Source organism: Leishmania panamensis (assembly GCF_000755165.1).
Source record: "Leishmania panamensis strain MHOM/PA/94/PSC-1 chromosome 33 sequence".
Classification (NCBI taxonomy): Eukaryota; Euglenozoa; class Kinetoplastea; order Trypanosomatida; family Trypanosomatidae; genus Leishmania; species Leishmania panamensis.
Window position 1 is genome coordinate 602,444 of NC_025880.1, and position 23,078 is coordinate 625,521.

General features: G+C 56.4%; 2 protein-coding genes across 2 annotated transcripts, besides 1 other annotated feature; both read left to right on the forward strand.

Moving 5' to 3' along the window:
- Positions 1-633: 633 nt before the first annotated feature.
- Positions 634-1,168: a repeat region.
- A 4,225-nt stretch (positions 1,169-5,393) lies between these two features.
- On the forward strand, positions 5,394-5,783 carry LPMP_331560 (RNA-binding protein, putative; the record flags this gene model as incomplete). Its single annotated transcript, XM_010703946.1, has 1 exon — positions 5,394-5,783. One exon carries the CDS (start codon positions 5,394-5,396, stop codon positions 5,781-5,783), a length of 390 nt encoding a protein of 129 aa, XP_010702248.1.
- Positions 5,784-12,967: 7,184 nt separating this feature from the next.
- Positions 12,968-22,303, forward strand: LPMP_331570 (hypothetical protein; the record flags this gene model as incomplete). Its single annotated transcript, XM_010703947.1, has 1 exon — positions 12,968-22,303. One exon carries the CDS (start codon positions 12,968-12,970, stop codon positions 22,301-22,303), a length of 9,336 nt encoding a protein of 3,111 aa, XP_010702249.1.
- Between the last annotated feature and the right edge of the window lie 775 nt (positions 22,304-23,078).

The following is a 23,078-nucleotide window of genomic DNA, read 5'->3' on the forward strand; positions in this document are numbered from 1 at the left end:
CAGACGGCGACTCGACCACTCTCGATGCCTGCCGTCATGCAGGCCCCCCCCCCAAAAAAAAAAGGAGAAACTGAATGAAAAGGTGATTCGTGAGTGGGGAAGGGGACTGTTAGTTCTTCTTTGCTGTCTCAGTGATGATCTCGTCTTGTTCTTATATTGCCCTGTTGTATCCGTCTTTCCTTATCCTCATCTTATCCTGGTTACTTTCTTTTACTTTACGTGCCCCCTTCCCTCTCTCTCTCTCTCGCTTGCCTTTTCCTTTGTTGTTTCTGCTTTTTCTGCCTGCGTTTCTGTTCTTCTCTTGAGGCAGTCGGGTGACACGGAGCAAGGGAGGGTTCGAGGACAACCTCTGGACTATTTTCCTTATATTCCCTTTGCTGCTCTGGTTAACAACATACGGCCCGCCCTCTCTTTCTTTCTCTCCCTCCCTCTCTCACCTCCCCCTCCAGTCGTTTCTCTTTCCTTTTTATAAAAATGCTTCATAATTTAAGCAGAACCACCTCACTCTCGGTGACCGTCTTCTGTGAGCCTTTTCCCCACCATTGAGCCTTTTCCCCACCATTGTACCTCGGGTCTTTTTACACTTTTCCCTTTTTTGCTTCTCTCCATCTCCTATTCTTCCCTCCTATACGCCCCTCATGTCGCAGTGCACCTCCGCGTGCGATGGTCAGGCCCCGGTACCCCCACTGTGTGGGGAAGCCAAGCAGCACCCCTGTCCCCTGCCAACACCAAACCACTCGTGGTGCCGGCAGGGCCAGGTACCACCGATGCGGGGGTGTCAGAGCGATGTGTGGCTGCTGATGTTGGCAGTAAGGACCTGGGTAGCGCTGCGTCGGAGCGACCTGCTGCAGTGAGCACGCTTGTGCCACCCATATGCTGGACGACGTGCCAGCGTGGCTCGAGCGCATCGCCCCCGACCCCTCGCTGCCCACTGATGTGAGGAGCCTGCGCCGCCCCGCGAGATGCGCCAGGCGGCGGCCGGCATATGGGAGCGGCGGTGAGGCGACCAGCGGGGCGGTGTGGGAGGAGTTTGGGGCTGTGGCAGCACGGTGCTGCAATGCGTGTCTAGGGCTGCTTCGCACCGCGCGATGGGCCCGTGGCAGGCCGGGGGCAGAGTGGGGATTTTGAGCTGACGTGTTGTACAGAAGAGAGAGCGGACACCTTAAGAAGAAAAAGGCGCCTGTGTTTGTGTGAGTTCTGCGGTGAAGGGAATGGGAGAAGAGGGGACACGTGCTGAAGTGCACGTGTGCTGGCCTGTGCCTGTGTGATGCAGAGTACGAAAAGGTGCTGAGGCGTTCACTCAGCTACATCTCTCTATCTCTGCCTCTGTCTCTCTGTGTCATCCTGCACGTTTGAATGGGTAGGTGTGTATGCACGTCATGGGAGGAGGATGTCTCCTGTTTTCCCTCAGCCACACCACGATCAGGTACATTTGCCTTTGTTTTCCTACGGCAAACCTCGAGGTGATCAAAAAATGAAAAAGAGGTTCGAAACTGCTCTCTTGCTTCCCATGTCTTTGCACGAATTTCTGCATGGCTGTGCGCCTGTGTATCCTCTGTAGGTGTATGCGCGCATGGGTGTCTTTTCCTTTTGGCTGTCAGCCTCTCATTGACTCATTTCTTTTTGTATCTCGCTTTCTCTGCTCACAGTACGGAATGATAGGGGGAAAGGCTGGATGGACGAGGTAGACCCTCACCTGACCTTTTTCCTAGATTCGTCCGAGGCCCTGAGTGGCATAAAGGAACTAGGTTTGAGTTTTTTGGGGGGGATTGTATTTGTGGGGGTGTCTCGATTGCTTCCTCGCTGACACACTGCTCCATCTTTCACAACGCGCCGCTTCTGATCCTTTTCTTTGCCTCTCCCAGCAAGAAAAAAAAAACTGACTCCATTCAATTCCCCCTTCCCCTGCGACGAACTCTGCCTCCCCCCCCCACCCCTCCCCACATCCCTTTTACCCGACCATTCTTCAGCACATGATGCGTATTCTCTCTCTCTCTGTGTGTATTTCTATACGCCAGCTGCACTGACTAGAGGTGTGTTCTCTTTTTAGTGTTATCCCTTTTGCTTTTATTTCTTTCCTTTCATCCCCCCCTCCCACTCACGCCCCATGATCAGCACGCGGTCGCCCTTCTTTTCACACACACACCCCTCCCATTCCTGCTCAGCACTCGTTATTTGTCTCTCTCAACATACCCTTAGTGTCTTCCACAAACTGAGATGAACTCAGTTCCTCTTCTTCTGTCACCTTTCTCCTCCCAGCACCAGCATACAGAAACTTTTCTGACCTTAGCTAGTGGACAGGACTGCAAGTGAGCGGATGAAGGAAGAGGGAGGGGGTGTGCGAAGTCGTTTGAGCAGCAACAGATCTGAAAGGGAAAAAACACTCAAGGCGTGTTGAGTAGGGTGTATAGGAGGGAGAGATTCGATTCAGCGCTGCGCGCATTACCTGTGTGGGTGGGCACATGAAGATCTTTTCCTTTCATGTTTTCTCTTACCATATTTGTCGCGTGTTCCAATAAGCCTTCATTTATGAGTTTTTTTATCGTCATTCGTCGGAATTGATGTCAATGACCAAACACAACTCAACGTGCCGGCAGAAACGCAGTGGAGAGAGGCTGAACACACAAAAGGTACCATGAAGGCGTTGCAAGGGTGTTCAGTGAGATGCATTGCTTGAACCACCGGTTTTTAGAGTCAACACAACTGCACTGATCAGAGGTCGTAACAGCTACTCTACTGCCTGTTCTTTGTGTTCGCTTGTTTTTAGTTATTGTTTTTTCGTTTACGTGGGTGGTGGTTACGAGCTGACCTCTGCAGCATAGCACAGATGGATTTTCCCTCCTTCCTACTCTCTTTCACTCTTATGCGCACGTGTGTTTCTGTCTTTAGTCACGTCATATACATGCATATGCAACCATCTCTTATATGTGCACACGCGCACGTACCTTGTGTGTGTGGGTGTGGGTGTTGTGAGTCTCTTCTAATGGGAAAGCAACGACAGAGATCGCAGATGGGCCTGCTTCGGTGTGTGCGGTCTCTCTGTGGATTCTTCTTTCGGTTCTGCCCAAATTAGTAAGACAAACTATTATTGGCACGAAATGCCGAATAAAAAAATGGTAACCACATCCGCACAGACAAGTGTGTTATTTTTTCGCCTTTGCTGTGGAGTAGAGCAGCCTAGCATCGAACTATTGCGTATGCTGCTCCACGGACCCGGCTGTCCGCCGATGGACTGCCGAGGACTGCACCCCATTCCCTTAGCAAACGGCAGACCATTCGCAAAATTCCCCCACTCAATGTAGCTGTGCTCGCGGTTCGCCGCCCTGGCTGCACAGTATCCGCGCCTGCTGCAAAGCGAAACGTGACAGGGTCGGAGCATCGGGAGAACGCACTTTTCACACGCGACACGAAACTGCCACTAATCATCTCTCCGATCAACACGCCCTCTCTTTTCACCCTCCGCCTCTCTCTCTCTCTCTCTATCTGGCCCCCTCCTTTTCTCTTCAGGTTTGCTGACGTCTACAATCTGCGTACCGTCTTTCTCTGTCTTTTTTTTTTCGACCACGCCGATCCCAGCGGCTTCTCCCAGTCTTTCGCCATCTCTCTCTCTCTCTCTGAGTCTGCTGTTTGATCCACAGCTTCTGCCACTGGTCAATTAGCTCTTCCCCGCCCTTCTTCTCCGCTTTGGCTAGCTACCTCTCTACACCGGCGTGAACGAGCCCATTTCACATCACTTTCCCCTTTTCTGCGTGTGTTCTTTGCCTAGAGCTCGGTGGTGTGCCGGTGTGCCTCGCTTGGATGTGGGATTGACCCTCTCTCTCTCTCTCTCTCATTCAGATCAATTTCCCTTGGCCCCTATTTCCCTCTTCTTCGCACGCCTCTCCACTTGAGTTCCGTACTTGTCGCCTTGTGTGTTTTGGGCGTGTGTACAGCGCCGACTCCGTCCCTCTCCTTCCCTGTGGTTGCCTCTCCGCCTCCTCTTCACTTTTTCAGAGGGTATTTATTTGCTTCATTCCAGCACGCCACATTTCCTGCAGCCCTCGCTCGCTCTCTCTCCTCGCCTCACGCCTCTTTTTTTACTGTTCATTCCTCTCGACAGTCGTGTGGATTCGTGCGTTGTGTGTGTGTGTGTGTGAGTTGGTTAGCAGAAAAGTGTCACCAGTGTTGCTTTTTCTGCTCTCTTGCTCTGTATTTCTCGAAGTCTCTAATAGCCTGGTCACTCATACAACTCAAGCTGCAGCACCTTTCTCTTTGGGGGGTTGCTTGTCGAAGTGTGCCCTTCTCTCGATACCCTGGCACCGCAGCACCTCTCTCCTTGTGTGTGTGTGTGTCGTCGTGCTTCACACAAACTCTTCTTCCATCGTCTATCATTGAAACGCGAAGACAAAAGGGGGAGAAAAAAAAGACGGCTGACAGTCCCCCTTCTTCTTTTGCTTGTTAGTTTTGATTCGTTTTGGAGGGTGTTTTTTTTTGTTGTTGCTGCTCTTTGGAAGGGTGTGCCCAGTAGTGTCGGCAGCGCCAACCATACCACAGCTTCTTGTTTGCGAGTAGGTCTGTGCTGAATCAAGGGCCCCCGCTCGTTTCTTTTTCTCTCTCTCTACTATTCACTCATTCTGGATTTTTCTGCCTCCTTCTGCTCGTTCGTCTCTTCGCTTTTTTTCCCCTATTCGCCTCCCTTGTCGATCATCGCCACCCTTTGTGTTGTCGTCTTGCCGTGTTGCTTCCGCAACCCCCCCCCCTCCCCCCTCCTCCCCCTGCTAGCGTGTGTCTGTCGGTGCTTTTTTCTAGTGGTCTCTGTGGTTTGGTTTTCTTGCCTCTCCCCCGCCTACCAACACCCTCTCCGTGAAAGTTGGGGGACCTTTCTTGTCGTGCGGGTTCTTTTTGCTTCTGGGCTACGTTATTTGCCTCCTACGGCACGCTCTGCGCACATCCGCTTACTCCTTTTTCGCTTTCGCTTGATTTTGCTCCCTCTTCTCCACAGCCCTGCCTCACTCCTCTCCTCCTACCCGTGACCTCCTCAGCGCCGTTTCTTTTCGTCTCAGTGTTCAGTCGTCTCCACCTCATTCTCTTGTGTGCCTTCCCGCCCATACTGCAGCGAAGCACGACACAGGGAAGTCAAGGAGAAAAAAAAGTTAAGAGCCACGCAGGCGCGCTCCCTCCCTCTCTCTCCCCCTCCGTCGTCGCTCGAGGTCTCCCGAGTAGCGAATTGATAAGCACCTTTGCGCGTTTTGTTTTCTTTATCTGAATCTTGCGCTCGGCGGGTTTGTCCGTCCTCGTGTCGTTGTCTTTCTTCTTGCTTTCCCTTCGGGTCCCCACACACTCAAACAAAAGCCAAGCCTGCTTCTTATATCCCTCCTCTCCTTTCCCTATCCTCCTCTTTTCTTTCCCTCACAATGACAGTCAACAACGGCAGTAACAACAACGGCGAGAGGCTGGGTAGTGGCACCGCTCGCCTGTTTGTTGGTCAGCTGAACTTTGACGCCACCGAGCATGATCTCCGTCAGATCTTCTCCTTCTATGGCCACGTCATCCACACAAACGTGCTGCGCGATGCGGACGGCAAGAGCACCGGTAGTGGATTTGTCACCTTCCGCGTTACAGACGAGGCTGACTTCGCTATCATGTCTATGCACGATCGCTACAACATGGGCCGGGAGAAGCCGCTGCAGGTGTCCTACTGCCGCCGCAGCGAGCGCATCTCGGCGTTCGGGTACGAGCACGCAATGAAGCTGCGGGAGAAGAACACCACGAACCCGCCTCCACCGCAGCCGACGTCATCGTGAGTGCAGAACCCCAGCGTGAGCGAGACGTTAAAAAGAAATGCAGCTAAATGGAGACATAGCGGAAAGGACGGGTGAGTGGGTGCGCTTGAAGAAAGAGGAAACGTAGTGAGGTTGTCTCAAACATGTGCGGCACTCTCAAATCTGTCAAAGAAGGGACTGAGAATATCGCGCTCGTGCACACGTCGTGACTGATGTGACGTGTTGCCGTGTGCCTTTCTATTCATATCTCCGGGTTCGCTACTGAGCTGAAACGCGTCTAGAGAGGGTGGCTCTCAAGTCCTCTGCGTCCTTCATGTCTCCTCGCAAATATTTACAACAGCCGCACGCGCTCATGAGAGACCCATGCAGTCAAGTACACCCACATGCACAAAGTATGCAGAGTGAAGCTCCGCAGCACAGAAAGAAGGGAGAAAGAGGCCAAGTGGCGCATCGACAGTCATGGAGAACGCGGAGGCAGAACCACTGCCATTGGATGTGTGTGTGTGTGTGGTGCGAGTGCATTCGCTTCCATTCTCTGTTCGTTTTCCTTTTTCTGCGCTCTTCTGTGTGTATGTGTGTTCTTCTTTTCACTCTCCTTCCCTCCTATCACGTCCGTGCAGTCCCGAGGTGCTGCCGCAGCTTTTGTGTGTGTGTGTGTGTGTGTGTCACCTCTCTCGGTCGAACTTGCAGTCTCTCCGCCCTTCCTCGCGTGCGTGCGTGCGCAGTCCTGGGGCAACTCGCCCGTGGTAATTCAGTGCCAGGCAGAAGTACCCACGACGGCGGAGAAAAAAAAGGGGGCGGCAGCGGACAGATTAATAGACAAATAGAGGGAGGGAAAGGAGATGCCGCGGCGGTGCTACAGGCCGAAGAAATGGTGGCGCGCAGGAAACAAATAAAGCCAAAGAGAGGCATGGATGTGGGAGTAACAGAGAAAAAAAGAAAGAAAGGAAGCGAAACGACGGACGCACTGTAGCGTTACTCCGCGTGTACTTTTTGTAGGGCCCCCCCACCACCTCATACTCTTTTTGCTTTCTTTGACCCCTCGATCTCCGGCTTCTCGAGCTCTCTGCCGCTTTTTCTCTTCCTCCTCCCCTCACTCCTTCTCCTTTCCTTTTGTTTTTCTCTGCTCGCTATGCCTTGGCTGTATTGGATCCGTCCTCTTGTTTTTCCCGCGTTTGTTGTTTCTCTGTGTTAGCCTGATGTCCCTGTCGTTGTTTTCTGATTTTTCTCCGTTCGCCTCTGCAGCTATCTCAGTCTTTCTTCCTCTCTCGAGCGCGGTATCCGCCGACCTCGCCGCCCATGTCCATGGGCGTCTACACACAGACGTTTGGGGAGGGGGTAACGGGGGACATAGGGCTTCGCCGCTAGTCATTTCCTCTGCCTTCCCGATGGCCTGACTCCATAGCGGCCCCCTTCCTGTGTTGTTTCCCTCTCGTTTCCTTTTCCCTTTTCGCTCTCGCTTGCTTCCTTTTTTTTCGTCTTGTTCTCCCTCAACGCTGCGCCTCAATGTTGTGGACACTGCTGCTACCTACTGTGTGGGGGTGTGTACTTGTGGAGCACCATGGCGATCTTTGCCGTTTGTCTTTCTCTATTCCTGTGGACGAGTAAGCGTGAGTGACACTCCGAAAAGCCTTCGTTCTTTTTTGCGTTTGTGTGTGTGTGTGTGTGGTGGGCCTTGAGGTAGTGCATTCCTCTCCCCCATTTCACCCGCCTACTACCGTCATCACATACGTCCCCACCCCGCGCACATCATACGCGTACTCCCTTGTACTGCCCTCTCCTTATACATTTTCTGTGTGCTAAAGCCTTCTCCTGTTTCTGACTTGTACATGCGAGTGTCTTCGCGTATGGGCAGGAGCGAAAGCTGCTCTGTAGAAGACCCCTCTTCGATGACAGCGCGTGAACCGAAGATCTTCAATAGTGGCGAAATGTTAAGTACTCTCTGTCTCGCTCCTCTCTCCGTTGGTCTACTCAGTCTGACCGGGAGCTTGCGGGAGGTGAGTCGTATGGATCATCATATACAGCCGGTGCATCCTGGCGTGGGAGGCGGATTTGGCCTCTGTATGAAAGAGAGAAAGCACGGCTTTGTTTACTACTTACAATTTTGTTTGCTGTACACAAAAGGGCGGTAACTTTCTCATAACCATCCACGCATACACACACACACACACACACACACACACACGTCCCCCTCGTAGGAGCCTCCACCCATGCGGCGCTCTCGCCTCTCCCTGGCGTGTCTCCACGCTCCCTAAGCGGTTACCGATGTTTGGATGTGTATGGTGTCCGGCGCGCTGCTCTTCAGCTTTCCCCTTCCCCCTTCTTCCCACCCCTTCTCTTCTTTAAGCAGCAGGAGCAGGGGGGCAATCCAAAACGTGTCCTGAGGCGCGCTGGCGAGAATCGAAGGAACATATTTTTTTTCTATTCCTCTTGGCTAGAGTATCCCTAGCTGATACACCCAAGCGATTCCGCAGCTGATGCCAGCAACAAAGCCAACAAGAACAATTACCTTGTCAACGGCTTCAGTGACACAGCCCTGCATCCGGTAGTCTTCTATGTACCACTGTACAGTGCCAATGCCTACAGCTTCATCATCGAGCAGCTAACCAGAGCATCGCACATCAGCGCACTTGTGTTGCTGGACCCCATGCTGTTCTCTACCTCAACTGCCCCTTCCACCCCGCCTTCCCCATCTGCATCGTCGGAAACGCAGGGACAACAGCACGTCGCCCTGAGTGTGCCACCATCTATCACGACAACGGTTGAGGCATCGCCTTCGAACCCCCTCGCAGCGCCACCTCCACCGCTGTCGTTGAAGCGAGAGTGCAGACCTCTCTACGGCCGTCTCATCCGGAGCCGCCTGCTTCAGTAGATCAACTGCAACCAGAGAACCAGCTGCTGGTGCATCAACGTTCACCACAGCAACGGCTGCTGCTAGCGACGCACCAGCGGCCATTAACTGCCTTTTCAGTGCGCATTCAGGAGCTGAGCGTCACTCTCGCGCGAAGGCGACTCAGTCGCGTGCCGAACTTTGGCCCCGAGGGCACTGGCGAGGACATTTTTCGAGTCTTTTGCCCTTTGTGGCGGCACATATCCGAGCGACGGAGATGTGAATGTAGCAGCTGTGGCATGCCCCCCCCCTCCCTTGCGCCATCACCACCATCGCCAGCTTCATCTGGGATCTTTCCAACAACCCCCTCCGCACCTGATAGAATGCCGGCGTCTGGGCAGCAGCAGTCAAAAGACGACGATGAAATCATAGACGAGCTGTGCATTTGCAGTGAAGCCAGTGGCTTAGCAGCAGCAGCGACGGCTCCCTCCAACGCCGGCACAGTCCCACTCACGCGAGGCCAGTTGCCTCCTGAGTGGGTGCGGCGCATATTTCACAACACCATTTTCGATCTTCACCACATCTAGCGAGAGGCGCATGAGCAGAAGCCATGGGTGGTGGTGTTTGGGGGGAGTCATGCCGGCACCACCCGCCTAGGAAGTGTGTAGTGGGGTAAAGGGAGAAGAGACATGTGAAGCACGGATCTGCGGTGAGGCAGCAAGGCGCAGAAGAAGTGCACATCACAGAGGTGCCGAGATTGTGAGCGTGTCGTTTGAGCTGTGCGCTCGGTTGTCGGCTGGTTGCGTATGACTTTCGGTGTGTGTGCTAGGAAAGATCGGCATGCGCCGCTGTCGTTTGCGTGCGTGCGGCACCAGTCAATCCGCCCACTACCTCTTTCTTTTCTGCCATAACACTCGCCAACACAACAGACGCGAGTGCAGAATTGTTGGCAGGGCAATAAGAGAGTCACGCCATTGGGGCATGCCAGGGAGACCCTTGGAGTCAGACGTCTTCGCAGAATGGTAAATAGGGCTGGAGTTGTATCTGCAGCGGGATATGTTAGACGGGAGTGGGGGCGTGTTGTCCTGCCGGTGGCTTACATGTATATATATATATATATATATATATGTGTGTATGTGTATGTGTGTGGTTGGGGAGGGGAAAGTCTGTGGGCAGAAGCAAAAAGGAGGAGGTGGTAGCCTGCTCCTCCGTCTCCTCCGCCTCCCAGACCCTCGCTCTCCCCCCTTCTTCCTTGCGTGTACCGCTCTTTGCTCCTGGAAGGAGCGACAGAAGGCGGAAAAAGGAAAAACGCATGGGGGTGTCGATCCCCCCCTCCCCCTACGGGTGATCCCGAGAGAATTCCGGCAATACAAAAGGGCAGCAAACAACAGACGGCGAGACACACTATTTTAGTCCCCGATTTTGTGTGCGTGCGTGTGTGCCCCCCGCGATGCCAAACGTATTAATATGAGAAGGGGAAGAAAGGCAACGTTGATGCTTGCATGTGTGTGCGTGTGGGTGTGGGTGGGTGTGTTTGTTTGTTAGTGTCGGCTGCTCTTGTCTCCCTAAAGTAGGGCTACAATTCAAAGCTGACGGCGTATACGAAGCTCTTCCTATGCATCCCACTCTCACACCTCCTCCTATGCCTTCCATTGCCTATCGGTCGCCATCGTACTGCACATACATCTCCTACCCCTACACACACACACATACACGCCTCGCACTCCGCCCCCCCCCACTCATACTCGCATCAAATGACCCCTGTCTGGCTACGACAAAACACACGCGCACTCACACTCCACAAAAAAAAAAGGTTAGAAGGGATGCGTTTGCATGGGTACGTGTAGCTACGTAGTGAATTTCACCTAGCTTCCCTCACACGTGCGCTGTTCTGCTGCTGCTGCTGCTGCTGTGTGTGTGTGTGTGTTTGTGAGATTCTTTTTTTCTGGTACTTTGTGTTGTCTCCTTTTCTGTTTGCCTCCCTGTCACCGTTATTGGTGTTGATGTTTCTGTGTTCCCCTTACAGCGTGCTCGTGTGTGTGTGTGTGTGTGTGTGGCTGTGGCTGTGGCTGTGGTCCCATCCCCTCCTTCGCTCCTCACGCACACTCTCTTTGTTTTCTGTGGATGTTGCTGCTCACACTTGTAGGGTCGCTTTGACTTTCGTTGCGTTGTCATTCTCTCTGTGTGTTTGTACCTCCTGTATGGATGTGCGTTGAACGTATCCCTTCTATTTCCCTCCTGTTGATCTCTCGTTGGTCGGGCGCTTCCTCGCCGCCTCCTTCCAATCTTAGTGAGGCGCACAGGCACACGCACACAGCACCTCGACTGCTTTCCCTTCGTCTTGATTTCTTCCACTCTCGTCTTTTCCTCTTTTTTGTCCTGCCTGGCCTCATTCGTTGCTTATTCACTCTTGGCTCTCGTTTTTTATCTTCCCTTCTGGGCTTTTCCTGTCTACCTCTCTTCTATACAGAGGCGCACGCGGGTGCTATCCTTCAACGTTGACTCGCCCTCCTTCGAAGTCGATTTTCCCACACGCACCATTCTACGGTAGCACACCCCTTCACCGCAGCAGAGGCTATCCTTGAGGTAGGTGGAAAAACAAGCTAGCCTACTGTTGTTTGTCTAGCGGTACTCTCGCTTTTTTTTTGTTTGTTTGTTTGTGTTTCTTCCTCCTTTTGTGTTGCTCGTCTTGTCTGCTGCTTGCCGGTGTTGCCTGTCGCGAGAGTGGCGTAGTGGCAGTTTTTGTTTCGGTTTCGTTCTATAATACGACTGTTGTTTCTAATTCGCGCGTCTCTCTCTTCCTCTCGCCCTCACTTGTTGTGCGGTGTGATACGCCCGCTTGCGTGTTGTTCCTTTGGTTGGGTTTTTTTCCTGTTGCGCACGCTCGACGCCTCCCTGCCCTCCTTGTCCCCTGTGTTTTGTGTTTTGTGTTGTTCTTTTCTGTGCGATTGGCAGGTGTGTTTACAGCGCTCACTCGCCCTTGACCCCCTTTCTTTCTCTGTTCCTCACAATACCCGAGAGGGAAACGAACGCGAATCAGTAGAAGAAACGCGCAAGCTAGTCAGTTCAGACAGCTGCGGCACACCAACGAACACAAGCAACAGCGAAAAAGGACAAAAAAGCTTCAATCTCTCCATCTGTTTCGCGTTGTAAATCGTGGGTCTCTGCCTTTCGGGTTTTCTTTTCTGTTCGTGCCTGTCTTTCTCTCCTATCACTCCCTTTACTGGACCATCTAGCCCCCACCTACGTACTCCCCTCTTCCGCACCAAAGATTCCGCAAGCACGTACAGTGTCTCTCTCTCTCTCTCCCTCTCTGAGTCGGTATCACCCTGCCTGTTTGTTTGTTTTTGTTTGGCCGTCACCATCCACTCCCTTCAGTACTTGCCGACTCCTGTGCGACCCGTTCTGTTTTGCCTCTTTTGTTGGCCTTTTCCTTTTGGCGGTAAGTGTGCCACTTCTCTCTGGCTTTCCCACTGCCGCCTAGACAGAACTCGCTGTCCTCTTTGAAAGGTCTTCCTAGAGTGATCTGAGCTGTTGGTGTTTGAACTGCACTTCTCTAGGTACCGCCCCCACCCGCTTTGCCTTCTCTTCTTCCCTCACACCCTGCGAAGCTAACACTGAAAGAGGCGAGAAGCAACATTTTTCGTTCCTTCACCGAAGTCTCACCATGTTGAGCTTCAAGAGCATCGCCGGGTTCCTCAAGAAGGTGGGCGGCACACGCGATGATCAAAGCAAAGAGGGTCATCAGAGAGGCGGTACTGATGGAAATCATGCTGGGGTGGGCAGCGTCGGCAGCAGCATATCCACTGGTGCAGCTGGGTCAGCAGCAACCAGTGGCACAGGTGATGGTGCACATCACCGCCCACATGTAGGAAACAGTCGCACTGCCTCCACGGGCAGCGTCGGTGCGGCGGTGGTGTCGCAGCACGGGGATGCTGCTTACGACTCGAACTTGAGCGAATTCCCCTCATCAGGGATGCCGTCTGCCTTTGGTGATAACGTCATGTTTGTGTCCTCGCACATTCTTAGAGGGCTCCCACCGAATACAAGCACACAAGACGTGCTGCTGCACATTCGGCGCGTGGTGCAGGAGCGCAGCGATCAGCTGCAGCAAGAGGAGCAGGAGGAACAAGAGCGTTCATCAACCCAAACGCCACGCGGGGGCAGCGATGGCAGCAGCGCTGCTGTTGAGAGCGCCATAGCAGCTGCATCACAGAGGCGAAAGAGCACCTCCCTCACATCTGTGGTCGCCACCGATGGCGCCGAAGCTCGCGCAGCTCAATGTGAGCACGCTAGTCTAGCTGCTTCGCTGAAAGGAAAAGCAGACAAAGGGCCGGCGACAGTGGCACTGGTACACGCGAACAAGCTTCAGAAGATGCGAGCCGAGATGATCGATGCCCTGGATGTGTGCTTGCAGGAGGTGCCGGAGGACCCGCACACGTGGGGAGGCAGCAGCGCTAGTGTACCTGACGATGAGCGTGTGCGAAACGGTAAAACTGGCGCAGATGCGCCGCAGCTGCTGCTGCAGGAGCGCTCCAGCGGCACGCTGGACACCGCAGCAGACAGCAATGGCGACGGATTGCTTGAGGGCATGGAGACAGAGTCGGAGCTCGCCGTATCGCGACAGGAGTCATCTACTTCCGCCATTCCGCAAGGCATAACTGAGCCGTCGACCGTGGTGGCGCAAGAACCTCCGTCCCTGGTCGACCTTGGCCACTATGAGTGGCGGCAGCTTCTCATGGAAATCATCAACGTACTGGTGCGCATTGACCGAGCTCTCCTCTACAATGTGCGGCTCCGCGCACTCGAACGTCTCGCTCCTGCCACCACAGGCGTCCACGCGAACGCTGCGCCGGAGTTCCGATGGGAGCACCTCTCGCAAGCCTTCCTGACACCTGCTGCGTCAGGGACCCCACTCACCGCCGCAGATGCGACGGTGAGTGGTTCGCGTCGAGGTCAGCGTTCACACACACCCACCCGCGGTCCTCAGCGACACCCACCGCATGGAGACGCGGCGCCACTGAACTCGTCCCTTCCTAATCGGAATGCGGACCCTGCAGTGGTCGCAGGTATGGCAACTCCGCACGAGAGGGCCGTAACACCAGTGACCATCACCGCTGCCAGGGCGGACTCCACCTCATCACCATCTGTCAAGGTTAAGCGAGGTCTGGCTGATAGCGGCATCGTGTCGCCTGACCCATCAGCGGACCTCGCCATTACGGAGGTGGACAAGAAGATGCTGGAAGAGGCTCTCACCATTGCGTGCTCTCTTGCCACCTGGGCGATTGTCAAGGCGATCTTACGCCATCACCTGCACGTACTGGAGCAGCGGCAGTGCCGCAGGAACCTCACACTGTTGACCAAGGCAACCACCACCACCACGGCTAGCGCGCGTCTCAGTGCGGACATGTCTATGTCGCCGACAAGCATGGAAACGGCGGGGGCTGGCAACACTAATACCACCGGGCGACCGCCGCTTGCCCCTCCTGCCCCGCCTCCACCAGCAGCGATGAATGACGCTGCCTGCTCGAACGGCGCGGCGGAAGCTGGTGCCGGAGCTGGAGCAACAGCAGCGACGGACGGCGACCAAAGCAAGAACGCGAATCACATGAGTGCACTGGATGACGTGGACGCGATTCCATACATTGACTGGGCGGCTGTCGTGCAAGAACTGGCGGAGTGGATGGGCGAGCAGCACTTTGTCGCGATTGCAGAGTGCACCCTCTGCGCGAGCTTCTTGCGCGATGATGGTCGCGAGATGGTGCTGTGCATGTTGCAGACCCCAAAGCCACGGTGGCTGCTCACCAACATTCACCGGCACGCCGAGAAGCTTCGCCGGGCTGACGTGGGCTCGCTTCTTAGTGGCTCGTCACCTCTGCGCGTAGTGACCACAGCAACGGCGCCGGCAGGCAGTCCCACCACCACAGTCACAGGCGTCTTTGGATCGGCCCCTGCATCTACATCAAGCACACCAGCAAGTAGCGGGACTCCGTCGGCCAGTAGCGGCAGTGGTGCGGCGGCCGCAACACCACCCGCGGGGGCCACAATGACGCCCAACAGAACTCGGACGACGCTGGAGGATTCCGCCCTAGTGATGGACGACCTCGTCGCGCGGCTGGAAATGACATACCGCAAAGCTGTCGCGAACACATGGGCGTCCTACCTGGAGGACGCCATTGAGGCGGATGTGCGGCACCTTTCCATCGACGCTGCGGGCGACTCGGACACGTCCCGGGCCTCTACCCCAATGACCCATCTAACGACAGCAGCCGAGGAGCCGCCGAAGCACAGCACTGGCAACTTAACGTCACCGTCAGCGCTCTCACCGCTTCAGCAGGAGCACATCACAGACACCAAGACCCTCTGTCGCCTCGCCACCGCCTTCTTCTTCGGCTCTGACGCGTGGTCAGAAAGTAAGCGGGAACGCTGCTTTTCACTCCTCTCTCGCAGCATGCGTGGAAGAATGGAGCGATACAGCGAGTCCGCCGCGACGCGGCGACACCTGCGTCGCGGCACGACCTGTGTCACCTCCGCGCCTCACATGGTCACACCTGCTGTCGTAGCAGGCTCTCTCGAGCCTCACCCCCTCGTAGAGCTCACAACGGCTGGAGCCGCCGTGGTAACAACTACCCCAAGCAGCAGAGGTACCTCACAATCGCAGAGCTTCACAATCCCACCTCAGATTAGCACCACCGCCACCCCCGTTCCCAGTGCTGTGTCGGGCCTGACACCGTCAAAGTTTAGCGTGGAGGACACATCCGCAAGGGTATCGCCGTCTGCAGGGTGCCCGTCCGCCGCGAGCAATGCTGCTAGCGTCGGCACCCCTGTCACGACTCGTCACGGCGTGGCATCGTCTACCCAGGTGGTTGGTAGCCAGCTCCTTTCATCCAACGCAAGCACTTCTGCCATCTCGCACCACAGCACCCCACTCGCCAACTCGCTCATTGTCAGCCGCGACGGGATCTCCGATATGGAGGTGATGGTACCGGGAGGAGGAGGGCCCATCAGCGAATCTGGTCTCTTTACCGCGGGGCACACGGATCGGCCAACGACGTGGACGCCATTTGCCTTTGCGATGACCCCGTCAGAGCCCATAACCCCGCTGCCGGAGCCGCACCACCCGAGCTCCAGTACCACAATCCAAAGAGACGAAGAAGAGGGACACCAAGAGGCGGGCGAGGACAACGCCGGCAGACGCACCATGGAAACGAGTGCCTTGTCCATGCCGACGGTCAACCTGCAGGTGCCTCCGACCGCTGTGCAACCCGCAGCCTTTAAGGGCTGGGACAGCGCACTGGGGTCCTTGGTCCTGGAGCGGATTGTAAACATGTCTTGGTCGGCGGCGCTGCACAAGCGGGGTGAACAATGCTTGACTGCAAAGCCGCCGCGCCTAGAGGAGGCAGAGCAGGATGCGCTGGAGGAGCGTCTCGTCGCAAGCGCCTTTGGCGAGTTCCGCGCGCGCCAGCGCGCCATCGTATCCCTCATTAACGCGCGTTTGGCATCGGGCAAGTCGGTGGAGGCACTGACGAACGCACAGAAGCACTTCAAGTTCGAGAAGAAAGACTGGACAAGCCACAACCAAACAATTTTCTCCGCGATGCGATACCTGCAATCAATGGTGTTTCTCGTGCGTGCCCAAGCGGCGTGCCGGGTCTACGGCGCCGTCATCGAAACAGTGCAGTTTGTACTGCCGCAAGCCGCCTTGTGCGAGCAGATGGTGCAGGTGCTGGCGCCTCGACCGCGGGGTGACTACATCCTCCGTTTCGGGGATTGTCGGTCAAAGCTGATTCGATCCTACGTGTATCTGCTGAAAGAGGGTTGGTTGGCACACGCCGCCTTCAACGACTTGGCGAAGGCAGAGAAATACTTCATCAAATGTGCGCAGGTCGTGCAGCTGCTGCGTCGCCGCGTACGTGAGACAGAGCTATTCGCTGCCTACATGGAACGCGGTGCGCAGCTTATGAAGCTGAAGGAGTACAAGCGGTCGGTGGAGCTCTTCCGGTACGCTGTGAGCATTGCCAAGAAGTCTTTGCAGGCAGCCGATGCAGCAGCAGCAGCGAACGCAAGTGGAGACAGTGGTACCTTCAGCCCAAACGCTTCTACCGGCTCCACCGCGCCGTCACTTGGCTCAGCTATGACCAATATGGAGAACGCAGTGTCTGTTGCGGCTCCTGGGCTTGCCGCGAAAGCGCCACCGGCGGCGTCGCAACAGCAGTTTCACCGCAACCTGCACCTGCGCGCCGCCGGCTCCGGCAGCCTCACCACAGCCGAGGAGCACATCCCCGGTGTGACGGACGCCATTAAAGACGACCTGGAGCTTGTCTGGCGCGTGGCGGAGAGCGAGCGCATGCTGGCATTGTCTTATGTCACTCAAGCCGAGCATGAGGTAAATGTGCGAGAGCGCCGCGAGGAACTCAGCAACGCCGTAAGCAGCGCATATAGCTCGCAGCGATCGCTACAGCGGTGGCAAAGGAAAGGTGGAACGCCAAAGCGGTTGCTGACCGCCGTGCCGTGCAGTCTCATCGTCATTTGCAAAGGGCTACTCCTGCTGAACCAGCCGCGCAAGGCCGCCCTGCTGCTGGAGCCGCTTATCGAGAACAAACCGAACACTGCATTGGTACGACCGCCCATGTGGGGGGAAATTCTGCACCCGACAGAGGACCCGTACACGACAGAGGACGTGGTTCTGCGAACGTACGTGAGCTCTGTGAAGATCGCTGTCTTCATGCTGTACGCACGGTGCCTGGCCGAGTTCGACGGGGACAGGGCCCTCCGTGCCGTCACGCAGGTTGATCAGCTGCTCAAGGAAAGTGATACATGGATCTGCACCATCCGCACCGAGCTTCGCCGCGCACTGGAGGACGTCAGCTCCAAGGACAAAACAGTGGCTGACTCGCTGAACTCGCCAGGTACGGCACAGAGCATCGAGGCGCTGCGGCGTACCAGTGCTGCCTCACCGCATGGCACTGCGGGGAACAGGCAGAACAGTGAGGATGGGCACAGCAACGGGCGACAGGACTACGGCGCTGGCGCAGAGACCTCCGCCGGCACCTCTGTCTTCACAACAGTGGGCAAGTCCAAGGCTTGCACGACTGACGTGCCGACCCTGCAAATACCAATCAGTCATTCCTCTACTGCGTCGCCCTCACCGCTCGATGACAGTCGTCATAGACCAGAGTGGAACTCGCCGGACGATGCCCCGCTGCGGCCGCGGCGGGTGACGGCGGCCGGTGGTGCCGTGATGGAAGACGATTACCGAAGCTGTCGGAACACCTCAACCCAGCTCAGTGTCATTGGTGGCAACCGCAGCGAGACAGATTTATTCTCTTTAGTAAACAACACGAATGCCGTGATTTCCAGCTCCACAGCGGTCCCGACGGCACGAAGCAGCAGCAGTCCCAGCGCCACAGTCCCACATTTGCTGCAGCTTCCACCAATTCGAGTACACACAGAGAGCTCGAGTGAGTGCATGACAGCGCTGTTTGCCCTCCGCGAGGCCAAGTCGCACATCCGAAAAGCGCTTCGTGGCATCTTCATCATCAGCGGCGACGCGCATTCCCTCATCAAGAACTGGGAAGAGGCCCTGAAGGTCTACTCGCATGCCCTTGTCATCACTATGAGCGAGGTCGAGGCCGCCAGCGCGGCGGCGCGGTCTCGCCGCCGTGTTCATCAGATCACCTCACGATCTTGTTTCTCATCACAACAGTCGTCGACAAGTCCGATGGGCGCGGACGATGGCGGGTCGCTGTCCGCCCCCCATGACGCTTACAAAGCGATTTGCAATACCGTCGGCGGTGACCCCAGCGCTTCCCTGCAAGGCTGGGGCCCCGTTGTCCCCTTGGACGAAGAGTTCTTCTTGTGGGACGAGGAGGACGTGCTCATTGCCGACAACCTCGTCAACCGAGAACTGACGGCGTCGACGGCAGCGAAGGACCTGCGGGCGGTGGTAGCTGACGAAGAGCGCATGGACTCGCGCGCGTGCGAGAGCGTCGTGCTTAGTAAGCTGGCGAACGTGTACCGTGCCCTCGAAAAGCCGACCACTGCGATCCACTATCACACCCTTGTCATGGAGTACGCTAACGAGTGTCACGACAAGCTGCTGGCCTACAACTCGATGCTGAGCCTTGCTCGGCTGTACACCGCAGCGAACATGAGTGACAAGGCGCGCGACGCGTGGGCGAAGGTGAGTGAACTGGCGAAGGAGTACGAGGACAAGGAGGTGAGTCGGGAGACGATGCGCAACATTGTGGCGGGGCAGGAAGCCGCTGGCATGTACATGGACGTCGTGAAGACAGCCGAGGAGCTGGAGAAACTTGCGACCGGCGAGGAGGGCGAAGACGCCGCCAGAGACAGTCGCTTTGCTCTCGAGGCGCTGGCAAACGCAAACCTGCACCTGGGCCACTTCGATGCCTGCATCGCCGCCCTCGACAGTCGTGAAAAGGTGCAGGAGAAGTCAGCAGAGTGGAGCGGTGCGCTGCTGAGCATGCGCGCCAAGGCACGAATGGGACTGAACAAGTCGGCGGAAGCAATCAAAGTGATGCAGAGCTGGGCCGCCAAGGCGCGCAACCTCGGCAACTGGGTGGAGCTGGGCAAAGCGAACTCGGCGCTATCGGCAGCGTATGCCTCGGAGAATCACAACATGCAGGCGCGCTGCCACCACGAAGCCACACTTAACGCCTTTGCCCTGGCCGAGACGCTCGACGAGGAGTGCCGTCACATTGCACTGGAGAGCGCGCGGTGGTTGGTGCACTACACGTACCTCGATGATACCACGATGCAGGTCGACCCTGCGCTAACGTATACCGACCGCGGTGGTCTTTCAGGCGGCTCGGAAGAAAGCAGCGTTGATTTCCACTACGTAGACAGTGGCTTGTGCAACAGCAGCGGAGACCTTGGGGAAATGCTCGCCAAGGAAGAACTGCGCCGCACATCTTTGATGAATAGAAAGGACTACAGGCTCGGATTTAACAATGACGACGACGATTTGGGGGACGGGGATCTCTTATCGAATCAGAGCATGTTCGGCGGGCCGCCCCCCGGGCTGTCGCGTGCCGATACCCTTGTGTCAAAGGGCCGCGGCATGGAGGAGGAAGAACAGCGTGATGACTGCGCGATGACAAGGGCCGAAGAGGACAGCAGCGAGGGTGCAGCAGCAGTCAACGATAACGACGCACCGCTCACGACGTCCTCCTTCATCTCTGCAATGCTGATGCCGAAGGATTCGGGCGTGGTGACGCAGCCGCCCTCGCTAACCTCCAGCATTAGCGTTTCAATGCGAAGGTCCCCGACCCACCTAGATAGTGTCCTGGGCGGTGGCAACGATCACAGCGAAGGCAGCAGCAGCGCAGGGCAATCGGACGGCGGAGACAACGAGGCCGGCGAGGACGTGGAAGACGATGCGCTCCGCCCCATGGATGTGGAAGACGTTGCGGAACACCGCCAAGACCCTAAGCTGCCAGTGAGCATCGAGAGCGAGGAGCCTTTTGACTTGGCGAATCTAAAGAAGCCTGGACCGAAGCCGACCCCAGTGGCACAGACGCCAATTGTCACTACTGCGGCAGTAAAACCTACCGTGAACACTGCGGCAGTGGCAGGCAGCGATGCACCGCTCGGCAAGTCCGCCTCCAGTACCTACGTGCCGCCCCCAACGAGTCTCGCCAATGTCTCCATCTGCAGCCGCCCAGCAGCAGCCGCAGCAGGTACCGATGTCTTGGAGCTCCCAGTCGACGTGTGCCGCTCCGCCTCCGAGCAAGCGACACTCTCGGGCCCCAGCACTACCAGCTCCCCTCTGATGAGTAATTCCCCGCGCGGAGCCTCCTTCCAAGCCGGGCCAGCCGCTACCGCCAGCGGCGGGGACGATGATGGCGCTCAAGAGCGCAAGCCCTCGACGGTGCGCACAACGTACCTTCGAGGCGCGATTGAAATGATCGAGACGGCAGCACAGCTACTTCTCATGCCTCGAACTGTGCGCCACATAGTCATTCCTTACAGCCCCGCCGAGGCCGTCGACTTCGCCTTGATCGCCCATCCGCAGTCCCTATTCGTCTTCTACTTTGCCGAGTACACGACCGAGTACGGGGCGCAGTGTGACGTCGTGTTTCGCCCTCCTCACGCCGCTAGCTTCATGAAGTTGCGGGCGCAGATATCCCTCCAGGAGTACCATAGCAAAGACGCGATGAGCGCACTACTGGCCCCAGTCTCAGCTGAGTTTTCGATGGCAGGGGAGCACAACAGCGCCACAGAGACGGCTGGCTCCGCCTCGTCATCCGCGCACCCCTTTGGCACGGCTATGGCACGCGCCGCAACAGGGAGTGCAGCTTTGAGTTCAGCACTCAGCAACGTAACGCCGGATGCGCTGCGCGCTGCCTTGGAGGAGGAGACATCGACGTGCCTCCGCAACCTCTACGCGAATGCCTGGCAACCCATTGCAGATCGCATGCGCCGCGAGCACGTGAGCTACCAAGACGCCGAGACGCTCATTATAATGCCGGATGTGTCTCTTATGCACCTGCCTTTCGCTGGCTTCTTGCCATCACCCAACTACGGCGACGAGGAAGCACCGCTAGGTGAACAATTCACGCTGATTGTGACCCCATCGCTGACCCACTTTGTGCACTATGGCATGACACAGCAACCGCAGCGATCGCACGAAACGAGCGGGGCTCTGGACCCGGCTGCCAAGAAGTACATCTTCTTGCCCTACGACAGTAGTGCCGGCTCGGGTGCAGTAACACCGTCTGCGCCGCTCACGATGCCCACCTTTACGCCGTACTCGCCGTCGTTATCAAATACAAGGCCGCAGCAGCAGCAGCCGAAGACCGGCACTGACGCGGGCGCAAACTCTACCACTAGTGCACTGACAGTCACGGCGGGGGTCGTCGCTGGCAAAGCGACTGCGCAAAACCCTGCCGCACCCTCTGTCTCGTGTGCGCACTCCCTCACAGACCCCTTGCTCACTGGACTCCCCCTTGCTGCCTCTGCAACTGCGGGAGACATCAGTATGCGCAGCAATCCTGTGCCAGGTGATCCCACGCCAGCGACGTCGAGTAGCGCGCCGCAGCAGATCGAAAGGGATGACACCTTTGACGATCTCCTGCGCACGTGGCGGGTGCACTGCGGGTGTACGCGCAAGGAACTCATCCAGGCCTTCACAGATGTGCACACGCGGGCACTGATGTTCCTTGCTCCGCTCGACCAGGGGGTGATTCGAGTTGCAGATGGCGTCGTGACGATCCAGGATCTGACGCAGAATCTACAGCAGGTACGTGCTCAACAACCGGCCACCCACGTCGCCAGCCTAGCCAGCAATGTCAGCGTCTCCCCCACTGGCCCTACTGTGACAACGGTACCGCCCACCCCGTTGGCGTCGCCGGCACTCCCGCTACCTCCGCTCTGCTCTCACATTGACCTCCTTGTTCTTACCGCCAACCGCAGCCAGTACCCTACCGTCAGCGATGCTGGTGCTTCAGCAAAGATGTGCATGGCGCTTGGTGTGCACCGGGTGCTTCAACTCAACATTCTCAATGGATTAACCCCAAATGATGAGCACCATGCATTCATCGCACTTTACCTGACCAACCTCAAGAAAGTGATGCGGTGGTCGCTGCAGAATCCGTACGCGGTGGCACTCCGCACGACTATGGCGGAAGCGCGGAAGTTGGGCATGTCGTCCAACACATGGGGTGCGTTCACCCTGGTGGGTATGCCATGAGTAGCGAGTGGCCGCTTTCAATCCGAGTCGTACATGTATGCATGCAGTTTAGCTACGCGGTGGCGCTGCTAGCCATAGATACCTCCTTTGCTCCTTTATGCCTTGCAACTTCACATGTCACGAACATGTTTACGTGTATGTAAGTTAACCCCACTATAGTCGTGCATCTGCATCGGTGTGGGTGTATGTGGTTGTGGGCCACTCCGCTCTGTCCTTTCCTCTCTCTCTCTGTATTCCCTCCACCACCACCACCCTCTCTCTCTCTCTCTTGCCTCCCAAGTAAGTAGAAGAAATGACTCTGTTGAATCAAGAAGAAGCGTATCGTTCTTTCTTCTTTCGTTTTCTCTCGTTCTCTCGCCTTCCGTGTTCCGTGCTCGTTTGCCTCTCTTTACCTGCGTGGGCGAGTATCTATTCGGTGTAGTTGTTGGTACTGGTGTATGTCTCTGTGCTGGTGTGCTGTGGCTGAACGAGTGGTACCGCTTCCACTGTCACTGGCGCTCTTTCTAGTACTGCTCTCCCCCTCCGTTTCTCTCTCCTTTTCTATCTGCACTCCCCTCCCCAAATTGTCAGTCCACCCCTTCCTCGCTGGTCTCTGCATTATCATCTTGCTGCGCGTCATGGTATTGTTCTGTTGCTCTCTTCCACCACAGCCGCCACTGCTTGAGTGGTCGTGAGCTGCAGTGAGCCGATGCTGGCAGCATTGAAATGTCCCCTTGTCTCTATTCTCTCTTCTTCAGGTCTCATATGCTGGGACTGAAAGCTGCTTTCTCTTCTT